Here is a 15,424-nt window from a genome sequence, read left to right as displayed (position 1 = left end):
GACCATCAACCCGGAATAACCTATAGAGTATGGGATTTGTCACTCTAGTTTTTTGCGCTCTATCTTGCCATTCAGGCGCCATTTTTCTCGCGGGGCACCTTGGAAATTGTAGTTTTCTCATCAAGCTAAGGAAGACGTCGCCTATAGAGTAAGTCTTCGAGTGCGACTGCTGTGGTCGCCAGCGCGCGCCCTCCTTGCTTTACGTCACCACAGACTTGTGAACTGCGGTGGGGGGGGTGCCATCTCCTTGAGTGACAGTTTACTGCTCCAATACGTTTGAAGCAACGCCGTGCCCCGCGAGGGCGCAAAGCATGGCGGGATGCCCAAGTCGCTCCAGTTTCCTCACCCTCCCTTTCCCTTCCGGTGGTGGGCGGGGCCAGTTAGGTTAGCGTGACGCGCAGGCTCTTTACGTCATCGTCGCCGCGGTGCACGCCGGGAGCCCGATGGATCACTTGCGCCGCAAAACCTGCTGGGGGCTGTAGTCCCACCGGGGTGACTGACGCCTCAGTCGCTCGCTACTTCCCCTTAGAGCCGCAGTCGGCGGCGACTGTGACGGGCGGCTCATGGACAGCCGGGAAGGTGACGCGGGGCCGGGCGGCGGAGAGGGCTTGGGGGGCGTGGGCCGAGGTGGAGACCTCGCAGCGCTGAGGTAACCACCGCCTCTCCCTCTTTTGTCTCCTCCCGCCGCAGCCCCCCCTGGATCCCCCGAGGCCGAGAAGCTCTCCGGGTCGTCGGTGAGACGGGGGGTGATGACCACGAAGGTCCTCCTCACACTGGCCCCGCCCACCACCCTTGTGAGGCCACGCCCATCCTGTGAGACCCCACCAACCACCGATGGGAGGCCTGCCCACTTTTGTTGCCCCGCCCACCACACCTGTGAGGCCCCGCCCACCACCTCTCAGCGTCCAAGGCCGTGCTCACACAGGCCCCCATCCACCATCTCTGAGGCCACCCCCACCTCTGTCCCCACCCACAACCTCTATGAGACCCCGCCCACCTCCTCCCACGCCCCGCCCCTTTCCTCAGAGCAGGCAGAAGTCCAACAGGCAAAGCTGTTGGGTTAGAGCAGCTGTTGGGTTAAAGCTGTCTTCCTCAGAGCAGGCAGAAGTCCAACAGGCAAAGCTGCAGGGAAAGGCACCACCTGCTGAGCTCCAACCTGTCGAGGCAGGACCCACCAGCAGCACCCGAAGGAGCCCAGAGGTGCCCTAAATTACGGAGAGGGGGGTGTTCTCTGTGTGGCACAACACTTGAATGGGGGACGCCCACTGAAATAGAGTGGCAGGAAGTTAGAATGGACAAAAGCAGGATTTCTTTACCCAGCGTGTAATCAGCCTGTGGGACTCCTTGCCACAGGATGTGGTGACGGCATCTGGCCTAGACATACAAAATGATGCAGTGGATGGACAGCATGGAGAGAGGGATGTTCTTTTCCTTCTCACACAACACCAGAAACAGAAGACATCAGTGGCGGATCCAGTGTTGGGGGGGGGCATGAGTACTGCCAACTCCAGAGCCCAGGTCAACCAGGTTCAACTCCAGGTTGAACTTGATGGCCTCCATGGCTGAGGTTTGCTGAGTGGATGGACCTGGGCTTCTGGCTCCCACCTGGCCTTGGAGCCCAGATCTACCTGCTGGGTAGACCTGGGCTCCCATTCCAGCCAATCCCATCAGGGCCTATCCAGTGGGCATTCCCCTGGCGCCCAATTTTGCTCTCCTGCCCAGCAGGCGCCCTTCCCTGCTGTCAGTTTGGGGGGGCCACACACACACATGACCCCCCTCCTCGGATCTGCCCCTGGAAGTCATCTACTGAGTCTGAGTGGCAGGAGAACACACCCCAAAAAAAGTTATTTACCTAGTGTGTCATTAGTCTGTGAAAATCCCTGCCACAGGATCTGGTGATGACATCTGGGTTCCTGACCCCCCACTGGGATCCTGATTCAATTTGGGACACTTGCATATGTTATTTACGTAAAGGGAGGGGGGAAATGCAGGCAGGCTAGCCACTACCAGTGATGTGAGTAAAGCACATCTAATTCAGCCCTAAGAACTTAAACTTAGCCCCATTGGCTGATTAACCAAAGTTGTAGGTCACATACTACATGATTTGATTGTGATTGTGGCTGCTCCTGCCAAGCCCTCCTCTTTGCAGATTCACAGAGAATAAAGAGAGAAGAGGGAGGGGCATCTGTCCACCACATTGCAGGAGTGCCATAAAAGGGACTGGGAAGCAGTGGTTTCATTTCTACAGTGGATGATTCAGATTAAATAGTTGGACAAACCTCCCAGCAACTCATGAAACAGCCATGAAATGTCTCAGCCTCTTTTCTTGACTCCCCCGCTCCCCTTCCTGTTTTTATTCAGGGTCCAGATTCTGATGACGAAGCTGAGGCATCTGGTCAGACTGAAAGTAGGTGTTCCATTGCTGGGGGTGTGTGTGTGAAGGGACAGTTGTGGGGATGCAAATATAATGATATGAGTGGGGCTCAATGTACAAGTCGGGGCTGAGCAAATCTGCATAAATCTGAGAAAGGGCTGTCATTACCGTAATTTGGTCTGCATTATTATGCTTGGTAACAAATTCTTGTGGTTTGAGTCACTGAGAAGCGATTCATTTCTCTACGCTGAAAAACCCAGGCCTGCAGCGTCTAGGCTGAATGCTTTGGTTTCTTTCTTGCAGAAGAAACTGAGGGCCTATCCAATTTTCCTATCCAATTTTCTAGCACCAGTGCAGACACAATGCAACCCCAAGGTAAGGGAGCACATGTTCCCATACCTTAAGGAGGCCTCTTTGACTGTTGCCCCACCACAAGTTGCAGTGCATGCCCCATTGGCACAGTTGCACCAGCACTGGAAAATTGGATTGGATTGGGTCCCGAGTTGCTCATTTGCCTGACTATATTCCCAGGGGTTGTGGGTCTGAATCCTGCTTGGTATCATCAAGGATAGCAAATTGTTGGTATAATTTTTCCTGCTTTGTGAGGGGTTCTGTTTCCTGAGCCTGTTGGTGTCTCTGGACAGGAAAATGTCTGTGGATGTGTCTGGACAGGCAGTCCAGTCACAATAAAGAGAGGTCACCTGTGTCCAGATGAGACCAAAATTTTCCAAGGGCCTGATCCCTAACACAGCTCTTCCCCTTGCATGTCAGATCTTCTGGTTTTCCAAAACTGGGAAGTGCTAATTCCTTGCTTTTCCTACAGTGTTTCCATTATTATGATAGGTTGCTGCCAAGCAAATTAGAGAGCGAGCCATTCCGTTTCAGAGTTTGCATTTTATTGGCGTGTTGGTTGTGCAGAGCAACCAGCTTTGGAGCAGCGCAGAGCTTTTCTGCGGGCAGGAGCGCAACAGAGCCCTGGTTCCCACAGAACTGCTGTGGCTAATGCTATGGATTTCTTTCTTGCCAGTGGAATTCTTGCGCAACCTCTTTTCCCGGACGTTGGGCCTGGGCAGTGAGAAGCCTGAGAAAGTGCTTGATGAACTGACCTTGGAGGGTGTGAGCAAGTTCATGCTGACTGAGAAATGTAAGCCTGCTCTCCCCCACAGGAGGGTTTGGAGCTGGGTGGGAGCAGGCAGCCCCCTTTAATTTCCTCTCCCAGCTGACTTTTGCGTCCTGGCTCCTCTTCTACTGGGAGTCAATAGGACCTACCTGTTTCATAGGTTTAGCCCAGGGGTGTCAAACCCATTTCATACAGAGGGCCGAATAGCATTCATGATGCCTGCTGGGGGCTGGAAGTGATGTCATTAGGCAGGAAGTGATGTCACTAGGCAGGAAGTGATGTCATTAAACAGGTCATAACCAAAAATAAGTACTTTTTCTCACTTAGGAACTCATTAGCTGCCAATGACAGAAGAGAAAATATGCAAATTTTGATCATATTTCAAGATATGGGAGAGCCCAATTTTCATGTGGGCTGCCCTTTCAGCAATAACTCCTTAACACTGCTCAGAAGCTGAGAGCCTGAGGGCCGGATAAAAAGTTTCAGCGGGCCGCATCCGGCCCCCAGGCCTTATGTTTGACACCCCTGGTTTAGCCTCTACCAGGAGAATAGAATCTATTCTGCTACTCACATTATGCATCCAGTTCCCCTTCATTCAGTCAGAGTGACAGGGCAGTTGCAGAGTGTGGAATTGCTTGTTTTAGTTTGGAAAAAGGGAGTGGGAGAGAGGTCTTGTGGCTGGCAATTTAAGCAGTTGTATAAAAGGTGTTTGTACCTTCCACATCACCCAGTTGATGGACATAGTTATGAACGACTGCAATTTTATTTTTGTGGGCTTTATTATGGTTGTATTAGGTGATTACTATTTCCATTTTACAAATGGGGACACCAGGTTAGGATGGAATAACTTACCCAAGGCTTACCTAGTGAGTTATTGGCCAACTTGAACCCCAGTCGTTCAGGTGTAATCCACCAAGCCATAGCAGGTCTCTTGCTTTGAATGCCTGCATTTAAACATGATGTTGCTACCCAGGAATATGGAAGAAAGTAAGGGCGCAACCCTAACCAACTTTCCAGCACGACATAGCTGTGCCTGTGGGGCACATGCTGCATCTTGCAGTTGAGGGGCAATCATGGAGGCCTCCTCAAAGTAAGGCAATGTTTGTTCCCTTACCTTGGAGCTGTATTGTCCTTATGTCAGAGCTGGAAAATGGGTTAGCTTTGCACCCAAAGTCTGAGATTGTGTGGATTTCAAGGGCTAGAGGCATATAAACCTTCTCCTTTTTTTTGCAGGCAAGAATGTCGTGTGCATGGTGGGGGCAGGGATCTCCACCGGTGAGTGTCCTGGGGAGCTTTGTGAGTGGCTTGGGCTTTGATCGGATCCAGAGGAAGTGCTGGCTCCAGTGGCAGCCATCAAACTGTGGGAAGCTGGGGGTGTGCTTATGAATTTCGTTAAGGACCCCCTCTCTTTCCTTGTGATTAGAGTGCTGCTAAGACTGGAGTCAGGCAGCCAATTCCTAAGCACCCACTTCCCAGTCTAATCAGAATTGACGTTGGTGCAGACACCTGTCAGATGGACCAGGAGTGTGGACCAAGTCACTGGTGGGATTTCTTGGCTGTTCTTTCTTTCTTTCTACATGTTCACTTTCTGACACACTGCCTGTATGCCCCTCAGCTGCAGGCATCCCGGATTTCCGCTCACCAGGCACAGGGCTGTATGCCAATTTGCAGCAGTACAATCTGCCATACCCTGAAGCCATCTTTGAGATCAACTACTTCAAGGTACTGTGTCTAGTCCTGGCCTGCAACTTGAGCTTGGCAGAATGGTCTGATCTCTGATGGGTCAAGTTTGACTCTTTCTCTCTCTCTCCTCAGCAAAACCCTGAGCCCTTCTTTGCCTTAGCCCGGGAGCTGTACCCAGGGCAGTTTAAGGTAAGCTCCACACTGTCACGTGTTGTCTGAATCATTCCTATTTTGGAAGTAGGGGATTGCTGAAGCCGAGGGGCTGGAATTTGGATCTCTGAAGAGGGCTTGGTGCCCAGTGTCTGGAGGACATCTAGGGTCTGTCTTCTGGTTACAGCCAGGACTGCTGTGGTGGTCTGACTTCTGCCTTGTGTTGAATTCAGTGTCATGGATTTAAAGAAGGAAAACTACACACCCTCCCCCACAACACTCTAGGCTCTGCTGTTTTCCCTCATCCTTTTCAGCCATGTCTGTTTTCAGCAATGTCTACTCACCAACTTTTGAGTATTGGTGACCCTCTTGCTTCCTTCCTTTCACTTCTGAGCACTGCAGCTTTAACCCCAGTCTCTGTTCTTTCCTAGCCCACGATCTGCCACTACTTCATCCGTCTCCTGAAGGAGAAAGGGCTGCTCTTGCGTTGCTACACACAGGTGAGTGAAGCAGTCCTTCCCCACCTCCCCCTCACAACAAGGAAGCACACCTTTTCATTATGATTTTCTAGAGCAGCGACTTTCAATGTTTTTCTTCTCTTGGAGCTCTGACCTCTATGGTCTTCTCTATGGTCTCTGCCTTTTGTGATGTCACTTCCAGCATTTAGGAGACTCTTCTAGGTTTTCTGGCTCTGTTTCTAGGGCAGCTGTCTGTATAATGGTCTTCCTCCACCTGCTCTGCCCTAGAAACAGAGCCGCGGAACGCAAGCGATATTGTCAGCTATTTTCAGCCGCTGTGCTCCAAACTCCCGTGCCATACCTGCAGCCATGGCACACCAGTTGAAACTCTGCCAGTGTGCTGTAAAAGCCTTGTCCCTGGGGCTCTGGATGAAAGGGGGTGACGGTAATTTCTGCAGGGCCCTGACTAGCTACACAGTGGCTGCAGCCTGTGAAGCTTGTATCAAGCTGGGTTGCAGGCAAGCCAAACTTTGCCTGGTTTGCTTGTCTCTTAGCAGTCCTTTTTCAACATATGTGCCAGCACAAAGCTCTAGCATTGGAACTACAAATCCCAAGGAGCTTTGTGCTGGCTCATAAGATAATAAAGGTCACCTGTTGTATGCAGTTGCTTCCCGTGTTCTAGGGTAGGAGCTGTAACCACTGTAGTAGAAAGTGAGTTGTCTGGAATGTCCTTACTTCCACTTCTTGTGGGGTTAGTAGCCATTTTTGCCTGGGGAATTTCCTCCCCTTCTCGACTCACTTGTTGAAACACCTTCTCTGCCTTTCAGAACATTGACACTTTGGAACGGGTGGCTGGTCTGGGTCAGGAGGACCTGGTGGAGGCTCACGGCACCTTCTTCACCTCCCACTGCACTCGCACTTTGTGCCGGAAGTCCTACAGCCTGGACTGGATGAAAGGTGATGATGCCTTGGAGATAAATGTCACAGGGTCTCCAAGGAGGATGTGATAGTTACAGGACCCTCTCCAGGGAAGGCCTGTAGTTCTGCTGAATAGCTCCACAGTGCTTGGCAGTAGAGAGGAAGGTGATCTTAGTGCCGAGATACCAGTGACTTCAGTAATGTGTAACTGCTGTGGGTGGGGGAGCAATGACTTCTTGTGGATTTTGATGTGTCCACTTTATCGCTCCAACCTGTGTCATAGCTGGCTTGGGACAAAGGTAAGAGAGGAGCTGCTTGCTAGATGGTGAGTAGGAGTGTGTGGGGTTGCCAAAGGCTAGCGAGTCAATTAATTGTGTCACTACAATTAAATGTGGTGTGGGAGATCTGCAACCAGCATCTCCCAGTAGAGCTTTATGAAGTTGAGAGCAGCCATGAGATGGACTGGAGGAGGAGGAGATGACCCTTACTGCTGCAGAGGGGGAAAGGTTCACCTTCAAATTCTACTCCACTTCAAACCCACCCCTCCGATTCTGTCCCAGCAGAAGCCTTAACGGAAGCATCGGTTGATGAATTATATTCTGTGGGGTTTCGGATCTTCTCTTTTTCTCTCTTTCCCCCCCAGAAAAGATCTTCTCGTCTCTCATTCCTAAGTGTGAAAAATGTCAGAGTGTGGTGAAGCCGGGTAAGTTTCTGTGTTGAAAACTCTCTCTCTTCCCCCCTTTTCTTCCACACTGTCCCCCACAAATGCATCTCGGACTCCTTAGTCTTGGGGCTGCTACACATGCAGGCATGTTTGCCGCACAGTGACTTGTAGCCGAGTTCCTAATCCTCCTGTACTGCATCTGGGGGCATGGGTGGATGTCACCACCTGGCATTGCTGACACTCCTTTGCTCTCCTTCGGGACCCCCAAACTGCATGAGGGCAGTGGCATAGCTAAAGGGGGTGCAAAGGCACTAAGTTTTGCAGGTAGCCTCACCACAGTGTGCAGGTGGCCCTTCCCCTTTGGAGCCATTTTGGGCATATGCCTCCCGTTTGCATCCACCACCCAGAATGGCTCCAAAGGAGGGGTGCTTGCATGCCACGGTGAGGCTCCCTGCAAAACTTAGTGCTTTGCACCCCTTCTAGCTATGCCACACCATTGCATGAGGGTGTGTGAGAAGAAAACTCACAGGCAAGTTAACTGCTAGCGAGGAAAAGCGTAGTCTTTTTCCCCAGGTCTGTGCAGCAACACAAGCCTGTGTAGACCAGCCCTTTGCAAATGACAGCTTCATGTCTTTTTGGTCACAAAGCATTCACTTACTTGGGGCTTACTTTTCATGTGCTGGGGGGGGGGGTCACACTGCAGGACTCTCCTCTCGCAGATGCACACACGCCCCAGCTTTTTTAGTGTATTAATCGGACATTAATCAGGGACAGCTTTGTGCTTGAAAAGAAATAAAATTAGAATTCTAGTCCAAGCAACCCAAATTCTTGACCCCCAAAAGGGGGGGCTCTGTATAAATCATGCCTATTGAGCAAATCTTGCATGATTTCTCTTGCTAGCCCTGGGGAAGCGCACAGGGCACAGAAGCATCACTTTCCTGCTCCCCTCCCTGCCTCCAACCACTGAAAATCTTATCCATCAAACCCACGGTCTTCTGAGATTTCAGCCCACATTGAACACACGCGCAAACCCCTGCAGTTCTCTGCAGCCATAAGGACTGGAAGCATGCTTTTAATAAAAAAAATGCAAGCTGAGATTCTCAGGAAGTCAAGGTCTCTGTGTGTGTCTCTTGATTCTCACAGAATCAAGGCACACACAGCCCTGCCCACTTGTTCCATCTCTTCTTTCTCTACTCAGATATCGTCTTCTTTGGGGAGAACCTGCCCTCTCGCTTCTTCTCTCTGATGCAGTCAGTAAGTGTCCAGTTGCTTTGCCCTCCAGTCCAGGGCTGTTTTGTAGCCCTGCTTGTCTGTGAAGGCCCAGGACCTCTGGATCCTGTGTGTTACAGCTGACAGTTGCACAGGCACAGTGAAAGTTGGATCAGTGTGGTAAATCTCGTGTGGCTTTCTTGTAGGTGTGTATGTTTCCAGTGTAACGTGATGGAATATTTTTGTTTTATTGTCAGCCTGTCAGCATTTTTATTAGGAAGTGGAATATTGACTTTATTCTTTAAGTAGGGTTCATCTGAGAAGGAGGTGGTGGAATGCAATTTTGCAAATATGTAGAGCATTTGCTGAAGGGACGCGGCGGCCTGGTGGGTTAAACTGCTGAGCTGATGAGCCTGCTGACCGCAAGGTTGGCAGTTTGCAAAGTGCAAAGCGTGTGGGCTGAGTGTGCTTGAGCACCTCACACAGCGGCAGCAGCAGCACTTTTCAGCAGGACTCTGGTGCGGAGGCTCTGCCTCACCTACCTCCCCACCCACCACACATCCCTGGTTAAATCCTGACTAGTGGATGAAAAAAAAGGCGCTGGAGCTACAACAGATTGGATAGACAGGGCTTGGGGAGCAAGGGGATTTTTCCAGGAAATTCCAGCCTTCCTGAAAGCAGGCATCTTGTGCCAAAAACATTTGCAAGCAAACAAATCTTTTCATATAAACACTTCCTTCGAAACACACAAACACTTGCTTCTCAGTAAGTCCTAGAGGACTGGGCTATCATTCACTGTGGGCTTGTTAGCGCATTACACTTCAGTTCTGTGGTCAGAAATCACTCCAGCTGCGGTATGTGACCACTTAATGCGCTGTGTAAATGCATTACAGGAGTTGGTTTTCCTCTCTCCCAATCAGCTGTAATTGCCTGCAACATCATGAACATTGAACCACAAGTTTTCCTGTGAGCTCTGAGGAGCATGACTGAGTTAGAACCATATGGTTTGCCTTGACAGAAGTCTTGACTCTCTGCTGTGATTATCATGGTAGAATAAGGACTGTAATATACAGCATGTCCTTCTTTGTCCATCGTTGATGGTTGCTGGGGAGAGCGGAAGCCAGAGTAAATGACACCTCGATAGTGGGAGTGTGTCCAAATAGCCACATGGGATGATGCTGGGGAGAAAAGGTGGGGCTGAAACCAGCCAGAGAGCTTTGTGATAGTGTCTGTATAGAGTCCACAGTCCTTCCCCTTTGTTTGGCAGGATTTTCGTGACTTGGACTTACTTATCATCATGGGAACCTCCCTGCAAGTCCAGCCTTTTGCTTCCCTCGTCAGCAGGTAGGTGGGCTCCTGCTTCGCAGGCACTATGATCAAGGATAAATTCTTGGCTGTTCAGGAGTTGCCTGTGCGTCTCTATACCTCCTCTTCTTTGTCCATTTCAGGACACCCACCAATGCACCCCGACTCCTGATTAACAAAGAGAAGACTGGAGAGGTGAGCTCGAGCCTGGTGCTTTGTACAGAGGTTTCTCTACCACCTGAGGGTGTTGTTTGGGTTGTTGCAGTCCAAGCAGGGAGGCTCCTTTTCCACCCCAACTTTGGCTTGGTTCTTTGTACGCAAACATGGTGTGGGGCTTCCATTTTTTATGCGCTCAACACTCTCTGCCTTATTTGAATCTGTGTGGACCCTGCGCAAGCCCCATTTTTCATAATCAATGGATTATGAAATCGTTTTCTTAATAATTGCCAGGAGTAGGCTTTAATAGTGCCCAAAAGCCTTCGACAATCCCACCACTCTAGAGTGGCTTGCGCAAGCCCCACATGGGGCAGAACTGAAACTGTTGATAAATGCGGCAAGGGGTTCATGACTTGGCCCCCCTCCTCACGGTAATCAACAAAGCTGTAGAAGAAGACTGTCTTGCCCGTTTCTCCTGTTTCAGAGTGACCCTTTCGTGTCCCTGATGGGCTTCGGATGTGGGATGGACTTTGATTCAGAAAAGGCATACAGGCAAGTTGCCGCAGGGGCTGGGACCAGGGTAGGCAGGAGTGGGCACAGTAGCCCCCTTGGATGGTGGTGGTTTAGCATTGCAAAGCCCAGAAAATTGGGAGGCGGCCAGGGCTTTCACAAGGATTGCTGAGGTAATGGGTGCGAATGACTCCAATGTTCAAAAGGCACCATAAAAACACGAAGTGCTGGTGGTTATTTTCTGCCCCCCCTTTTCCTCTCACAGAGATGTGGCCTGGATTGGAAACTGCGATGAGGGCTGCCTGGCCTTGGCAGAGCTGCTGGGATGGAAGGTATCTCTCTTTAAGGGATAATTGAGGTGGGGCAAATGTTTTTGAGGATTTGCTTGGGAGTTATTGCAGGCAAATTGCAGCTCCTTTGCTCCCTGTCTCCCAGCGATGCTGCCCACCTCTGTGTGTCTTCTTTTTTTTTTTTTTTTTTAACCCTCAGAAAGAGCTGGAGGAACTGGTGAAAAAGGAACATGCAGCCATAGATGCTAAGTCCCGGCAGGTGATCGGGGATGGAGCAACTGCATCTGTACGGGAACAGAGACCAAAGACATCCCCCAAAAAGGAAAGCCCCCTTGGTGGCGAAGAGGAGTGATCAGTCCGGACAGAAGTGGGGGCCCATTAATCTGGATGAATTAAAAATCAAAAGAGCCACAGACTGAGCAATTCTTGTCGTTTGCGGACTGGTCTAGCTTGATTTTCGTATGAGACTTGGCTGCTCTGGAGCAGTCCAGGGCTGCTGCAGTAGGTAATCCAAAGGCATAGAAAGAGATCTATGGATATGCCATGGTGTGTGTGTGTGTGTCCGTCCATCCGTCCGTATCCCTCCAAATTTACTCTCTGCTGACTTTGGACTTGCTCAGGGGAAGGACCTGCATTTCTGATCTGATGGGCCAGAAGTCAGATAAATTCAGATTAGCAATAGGAATATTTCTTGGGGTTTACTTTGAAACTTTCTTAGTTCTACTTAATCAAGCTTCTGTTGTGATTTTGTTTTTCTTATTCCCACTAACCTGTGGGAGAAACACCACACTAGCCTTGACCATCCCCTGCTCTCTGTTTCTTCTTCCTGGAAACCAGGTTCTTTCTTTAGTACCAGGTCGGTCAAGGAAGGCAGGCATACAAAGTGACTGTCCGGACTTATTTAATCTGCCTTTTGAACCTTAGAGGGTTTTAACATCGTGTTAAGCTTTTGCCTCTGTCATTTGCATCAAGCTTTCAGAAAAGAGAATTTGGCAATTAAACACAAGCACCTTGATACCAGAAAGAGGGTCCTGTCCTTCTTTGCCTGTTACCTGCTTTGAACTTAACTGTGTGCAGGGACAACTCGCTCTTTGTTCACAGGTACCAGCAGTGTTGATGTCTGTCAGTTTTTGTCTTGCTGTGTTTTAGTTTTTCCCAGTATCTCTGAGTAGGTTGCAATGGACTGTCGCATAAATATAAACCAGTGCTTTTAAAACTGGGTTAAAACAAGCTGATGTCTAGCTGCTGTCAACATTGCCAGCTGTCTACACCTGCTGGTTCTTTGCAGCGGCTGCTATTAAAAATTCCTGATTGACCTGTCATGTTGGAGGACGCAGTAGCAGGGCAAGAAAAAAACTTGATGAACAAGAAGTGGCTGCTGCAGCCAAGGGTTGCCTTATGTCTCTTGGGTGGCAATGCACAAGAAGCATCAGACTGCTGTGATCCAGGCTGTCATGAGGCAGGCAGAACTCTTGGCTCCCATAACCTTTGCCAGGGCTCTTGTGAGCTCTGAAGGGGAACTCAGTGCATCAATCCAGAGGAGGAGGCCAGATCTGTGGGTTAGACAACCGGATGGACATGTTGTGAGGAGGGAGGGGAGATATTTGGAAAACCGTCGTCATTGGCATTAGAAACCAGCATTTAAATAACAGAAAACAACTTCCTAGTCCTCATCATTGTGAGAAAACCTTGAAGGTGTTTATGGAGCTGCATTGATCAATGGCTTAGTGGTTAAACCAGAATAGTTCTTGTTCAGAGTATAAGAAAATGAAATTCACAGTTCCTCACATGGCTGCTTCTTTCCATAGCTCCACAAGATATCTCAAAGGCCCAAGTGTCTCCTCACAGTTCCCTCCTCAATCTATGACTTCTTCCCTTCCCATCACAGCATCTCCTCTGGTTGTTCTGCAGCTAGTGAGAGCCTGCCTAGGGTTTGCACTTTCTGCTATAGCGAGGTAGATTTTCTGAGCAGGCTGTCGTCTTGTTGGGAGGACAGTTCACTTGGCCCACAGTTTCAAAAGCCTGCAACTTCTGCCCCCTGGTGGGCACAAATTGAACTGGCAGTCTGAACATCACACACTGGGTGCAAATCAACACACTGTGTTTACTTCCTGGTGTCATCGTCAAGAGGTAATTGGAGTTTATTTCCGGATGCAGATGCAAGCCAGTCTCAGATTACTGGTATGATGAAAATCCTTCATCTGCCCCTATTATTTTCGTCGGTTTTGGACTTTTTCTATCCCTTCAGAGGCCTCTCTGATACTTCAGCATCCTGAATTTGCTACGGAGTCCCTCAAAGACAGATGCTATGTGTGCAGCTTATTGTTTGAGCAACTTCTTCTTCCCCCAACTTGGCTGGTCAACAAAGAACTCGGCTTTGAGGCAGCTTAATGGACAATGAAGCCCATCTGATTTCCAGAAGTGGGAAATTCAGGAGCTCAGGTGATCTCCCCCACCCAGTCCCACAGGTGAAACCTGATTAACACCAACAGTTGCTAAAAGAGGAGCCAGTTGCCCCCCTTTGTGCATTTGTCCAGGTGTGATATTGGAAGCAACTGATGCTTCTTTGGGGGTCTCACCCACTCACCTAGGTGCAAGTGTCCTTGTCAATCTTTGTGCCCTCACCCCTTTTTAATCTCTTTTTGCAAGATCACCTGTGTTTTGTACCTTTGCAAGTTCTTGTCTATTATCCTACTAGACTGTATCACCTTTTAAATAACCTTCTTACCCTTGTACAGTTTCACCTTCCCAGCCTCTGTTTGCTCAGGAGGGAAGCAGGTTGCCTTGTCTCTCAGACAATCACATTTTTCTCCTGTTTGGTTCTCCTGTTTTACTCCCCTGGTTTCGGGGGGGGGGGGTCACAACTCTCCCCGAGCTGTCTTTCTGTCTGGCTTCCCAGTTTGAGACGACAGCAGTGAAAACAGCCTGCACACCTGGAAGCGTGTGTTACTCCATCACCAACCTGTGTGACAGTTTCCAGACAGTCTTCAAGGAACGCTCCACGGACAGCATATTGCGATAATCTAACCTGAAGGTGACTGTAGCATAAACGGCTGAGGCCAAGTCTGCCGTCTCCAGGAAAGAAGCTGAAACAGACCATCTCTGACTTAGCCAGGCTTCTTGGTGAGTGAACCCCAAGAAGGCAGTATTGCGTTTTGGGGAGGTAAGCCACTTAACAGGTCAAAGCCCTGAAAACTATGACTGGAGACCCTCCACCACCTGGTCATTCTCTCAGCCTTGGCAGTACTCTGGGAGTCCTCTGCTTTCTCAGGCCCCACGTTTCGCAGATCTGCCCCTCATTTGCCTGATGCTAATGTAAACCCTGTTGCAGAGCAGCGCAGCAGGGGTGTGCAATAATTTTCCCCCATTTTTAGTTATTCCTTGTTCTAAGGTGACACAAAACTCCCTTTGTGGGGTTTCTTCCTCCAGATGAGCATGGCTACCCCTCCAGAGGTTTCTTTACATGTTGTACCATCACACGGCCTGTGCCTATGGAGAATTTGTGCAAGGAAAGCGCCCTACAGGTAGACCACAGCTGCGATACAAGGACATCTGCAAGAGGGATCTGAAGGCCTTAAGAGTGGACCTCAACAGGTGGGAAACCCTGGCCTCTGAGAGGCCCGCTTGGAGGCAGGCTGTGCAGCATGGCCTCTCCCAGTTTGAAGAGACAATTGGCCAACAGACTGAGGCAAAGAGGCAAAGAAGGAAGGCCCATAGCCAGGAAGACAGACCAGGGACAGACTGCACTTGCTCCCAGTGTGGAAGGGATTGTTACTCCCGAATCGGCCTTTTCAGCCACACTAGACGCTGTTCCAGAACCACCTTTCAGAGCGCGATACCATAGTCTTTCGAGACTGAAGGTTGCCAACAAGTATGAAACAAAAAACCTTACTGAACCCAAGCCCAATCTACCAAGTGTACAGGAAGAAGACCTGACAACTGGAAACCCCAAGCACGTTTACTCCTCTGCCTCGCTCTTGTTTTCCCATTACAAAACATTGAACAAAGAAAATCAAGCCCCAAGACCACGTGGATGCCACTGGCGGAGGTGTAAACCACATCCCTGACTCTGTCTTCCCGAGCTGCAGTCCTCCATCACTGGCTGCCTTCGTCCCCCATTCACATCTTAACTCCTTCCAAGAAGCGTTGCAAAGAGATTGCCCTTCAGGACAGACAGATGCCCTGCCAGGTAAGAACTTTTGTGCCTCATGCTCTGGATTTTCGGGCAGGAAGGAGTTGTCCAAGGACCTTTGGGGAGGCTGTGGAACTACAAAACTGAAAGTTTAGATTGATTCAGGAAGGAGAGATGTTTTAATGACCGTGATACCTAAATGGAACCTCCATGTACAGAGACAGTTTACCTCTGTGTTCCAGGTTCTTAGACAAGAGAGGGTCTGTGGCCTGCTCACAGGCTTCTAAAGACATCTAGCTATTGATGGAAATGGAACACAGGACAAAGCAAACCTTTGGCCTTTTTTGGCAGTTCTGAGAGCCCTGGCTTTTTAATTCTGGATCAACAATGGCTAGTTGCATATTTTCCTACGTAGCAAAGGAAAAGCACTCTGGTCTCTGATTAGAAGACATCAT

At 49.7% G+C, this 15,424-nt stretch overlaps 1 protein-coding gene across 3 annotated transcripts; it reads left to right on the top strand.

Moving 5' to 3' along the window:
* Positions 1–424: 424 nt before the first annotated feature.
* On the top strand, positions 425–11,861 carry SIRT2 (sirtuin 2). 3 transcript variants are annotated; one of them, XM_066638500.1, is made up of 16 exons: positions 466–579; positions 691–734; positions 2,362–2,407; positions 3,402–3,518; positions 4,728–4,769; positions 5,110–5,216; positions 5,310–5,366; positions 5,759–5,827; positions 6,613–6,742; positions 7,347–7,406; positions 8,566–8,621; positions 9,844–9,920; positions 10,025–10,076; positions 10,522–10,589; positions 10,813–10,879; positions 11,037–11,861. In XM_066638500.1, exons 1-16 carry the CDS (start codon positions 564–566, stop codon positions 11,187–11,189), a joined length of 1,161 nt encoding a protein of 386 aa, XP_066494597.1. In that variant the 5' UTR covers positions 466–563; the 3' UTR covers positions 11,190–11,861. The 3 variants fall into 3 exon arrangements, with proteins under 3 accessions (XP_066494599.1, XP_066494597.1, XP_066494598.1); XM_066638502.1 differs by lacking the exon at positions 691–734 and having other exon boundaries at positions 425–579; XM_066638501.1 differs by lacking the exons at positions 466–579; positions 691–734 and adding an exon at positions 795–813.
* Positions 11,862–15,424: the final 3,563 nt, after the last annotated feature.

The sequence above is a fragment of the Tiliqua scincoides genome, chromosome 10, assembly GCF_035046505.1.
Source record: "Tiliqua scincoides isolate rTilSci1 chromosome 10, rTilSci1.hap2, whole genome shotgun sequence".
NCBI lineage: Eukaryota > Metazoa > Chordata > Lepidosauria > Squamata > Scincidae > Tiliqua > Tiliqua scincoides.
This window is presented reverse-complemented; position numbering and strand designations above follow the sequence as displayed.

Bases quoted from the DNA above. Each gene is read 5' to 3' on its own strand.
- SIRT2 (XM_066638500.1), top strand. The intron at 5,367-5,758 runs GTAAGCTCCACA...GTTCTTTCCTAG, and splicing joins TGTACCCAGGGCAGTTTAAG to CCCACGATCTGCCACTACTT. The intron at 8,622-9,843 runs GTAAGTGTCCAG...TTTGTTTGGCAG, and splicing joins TCTTCTCTCTGATGCAGTCA to GATTTTCGTGACTTGGACTT.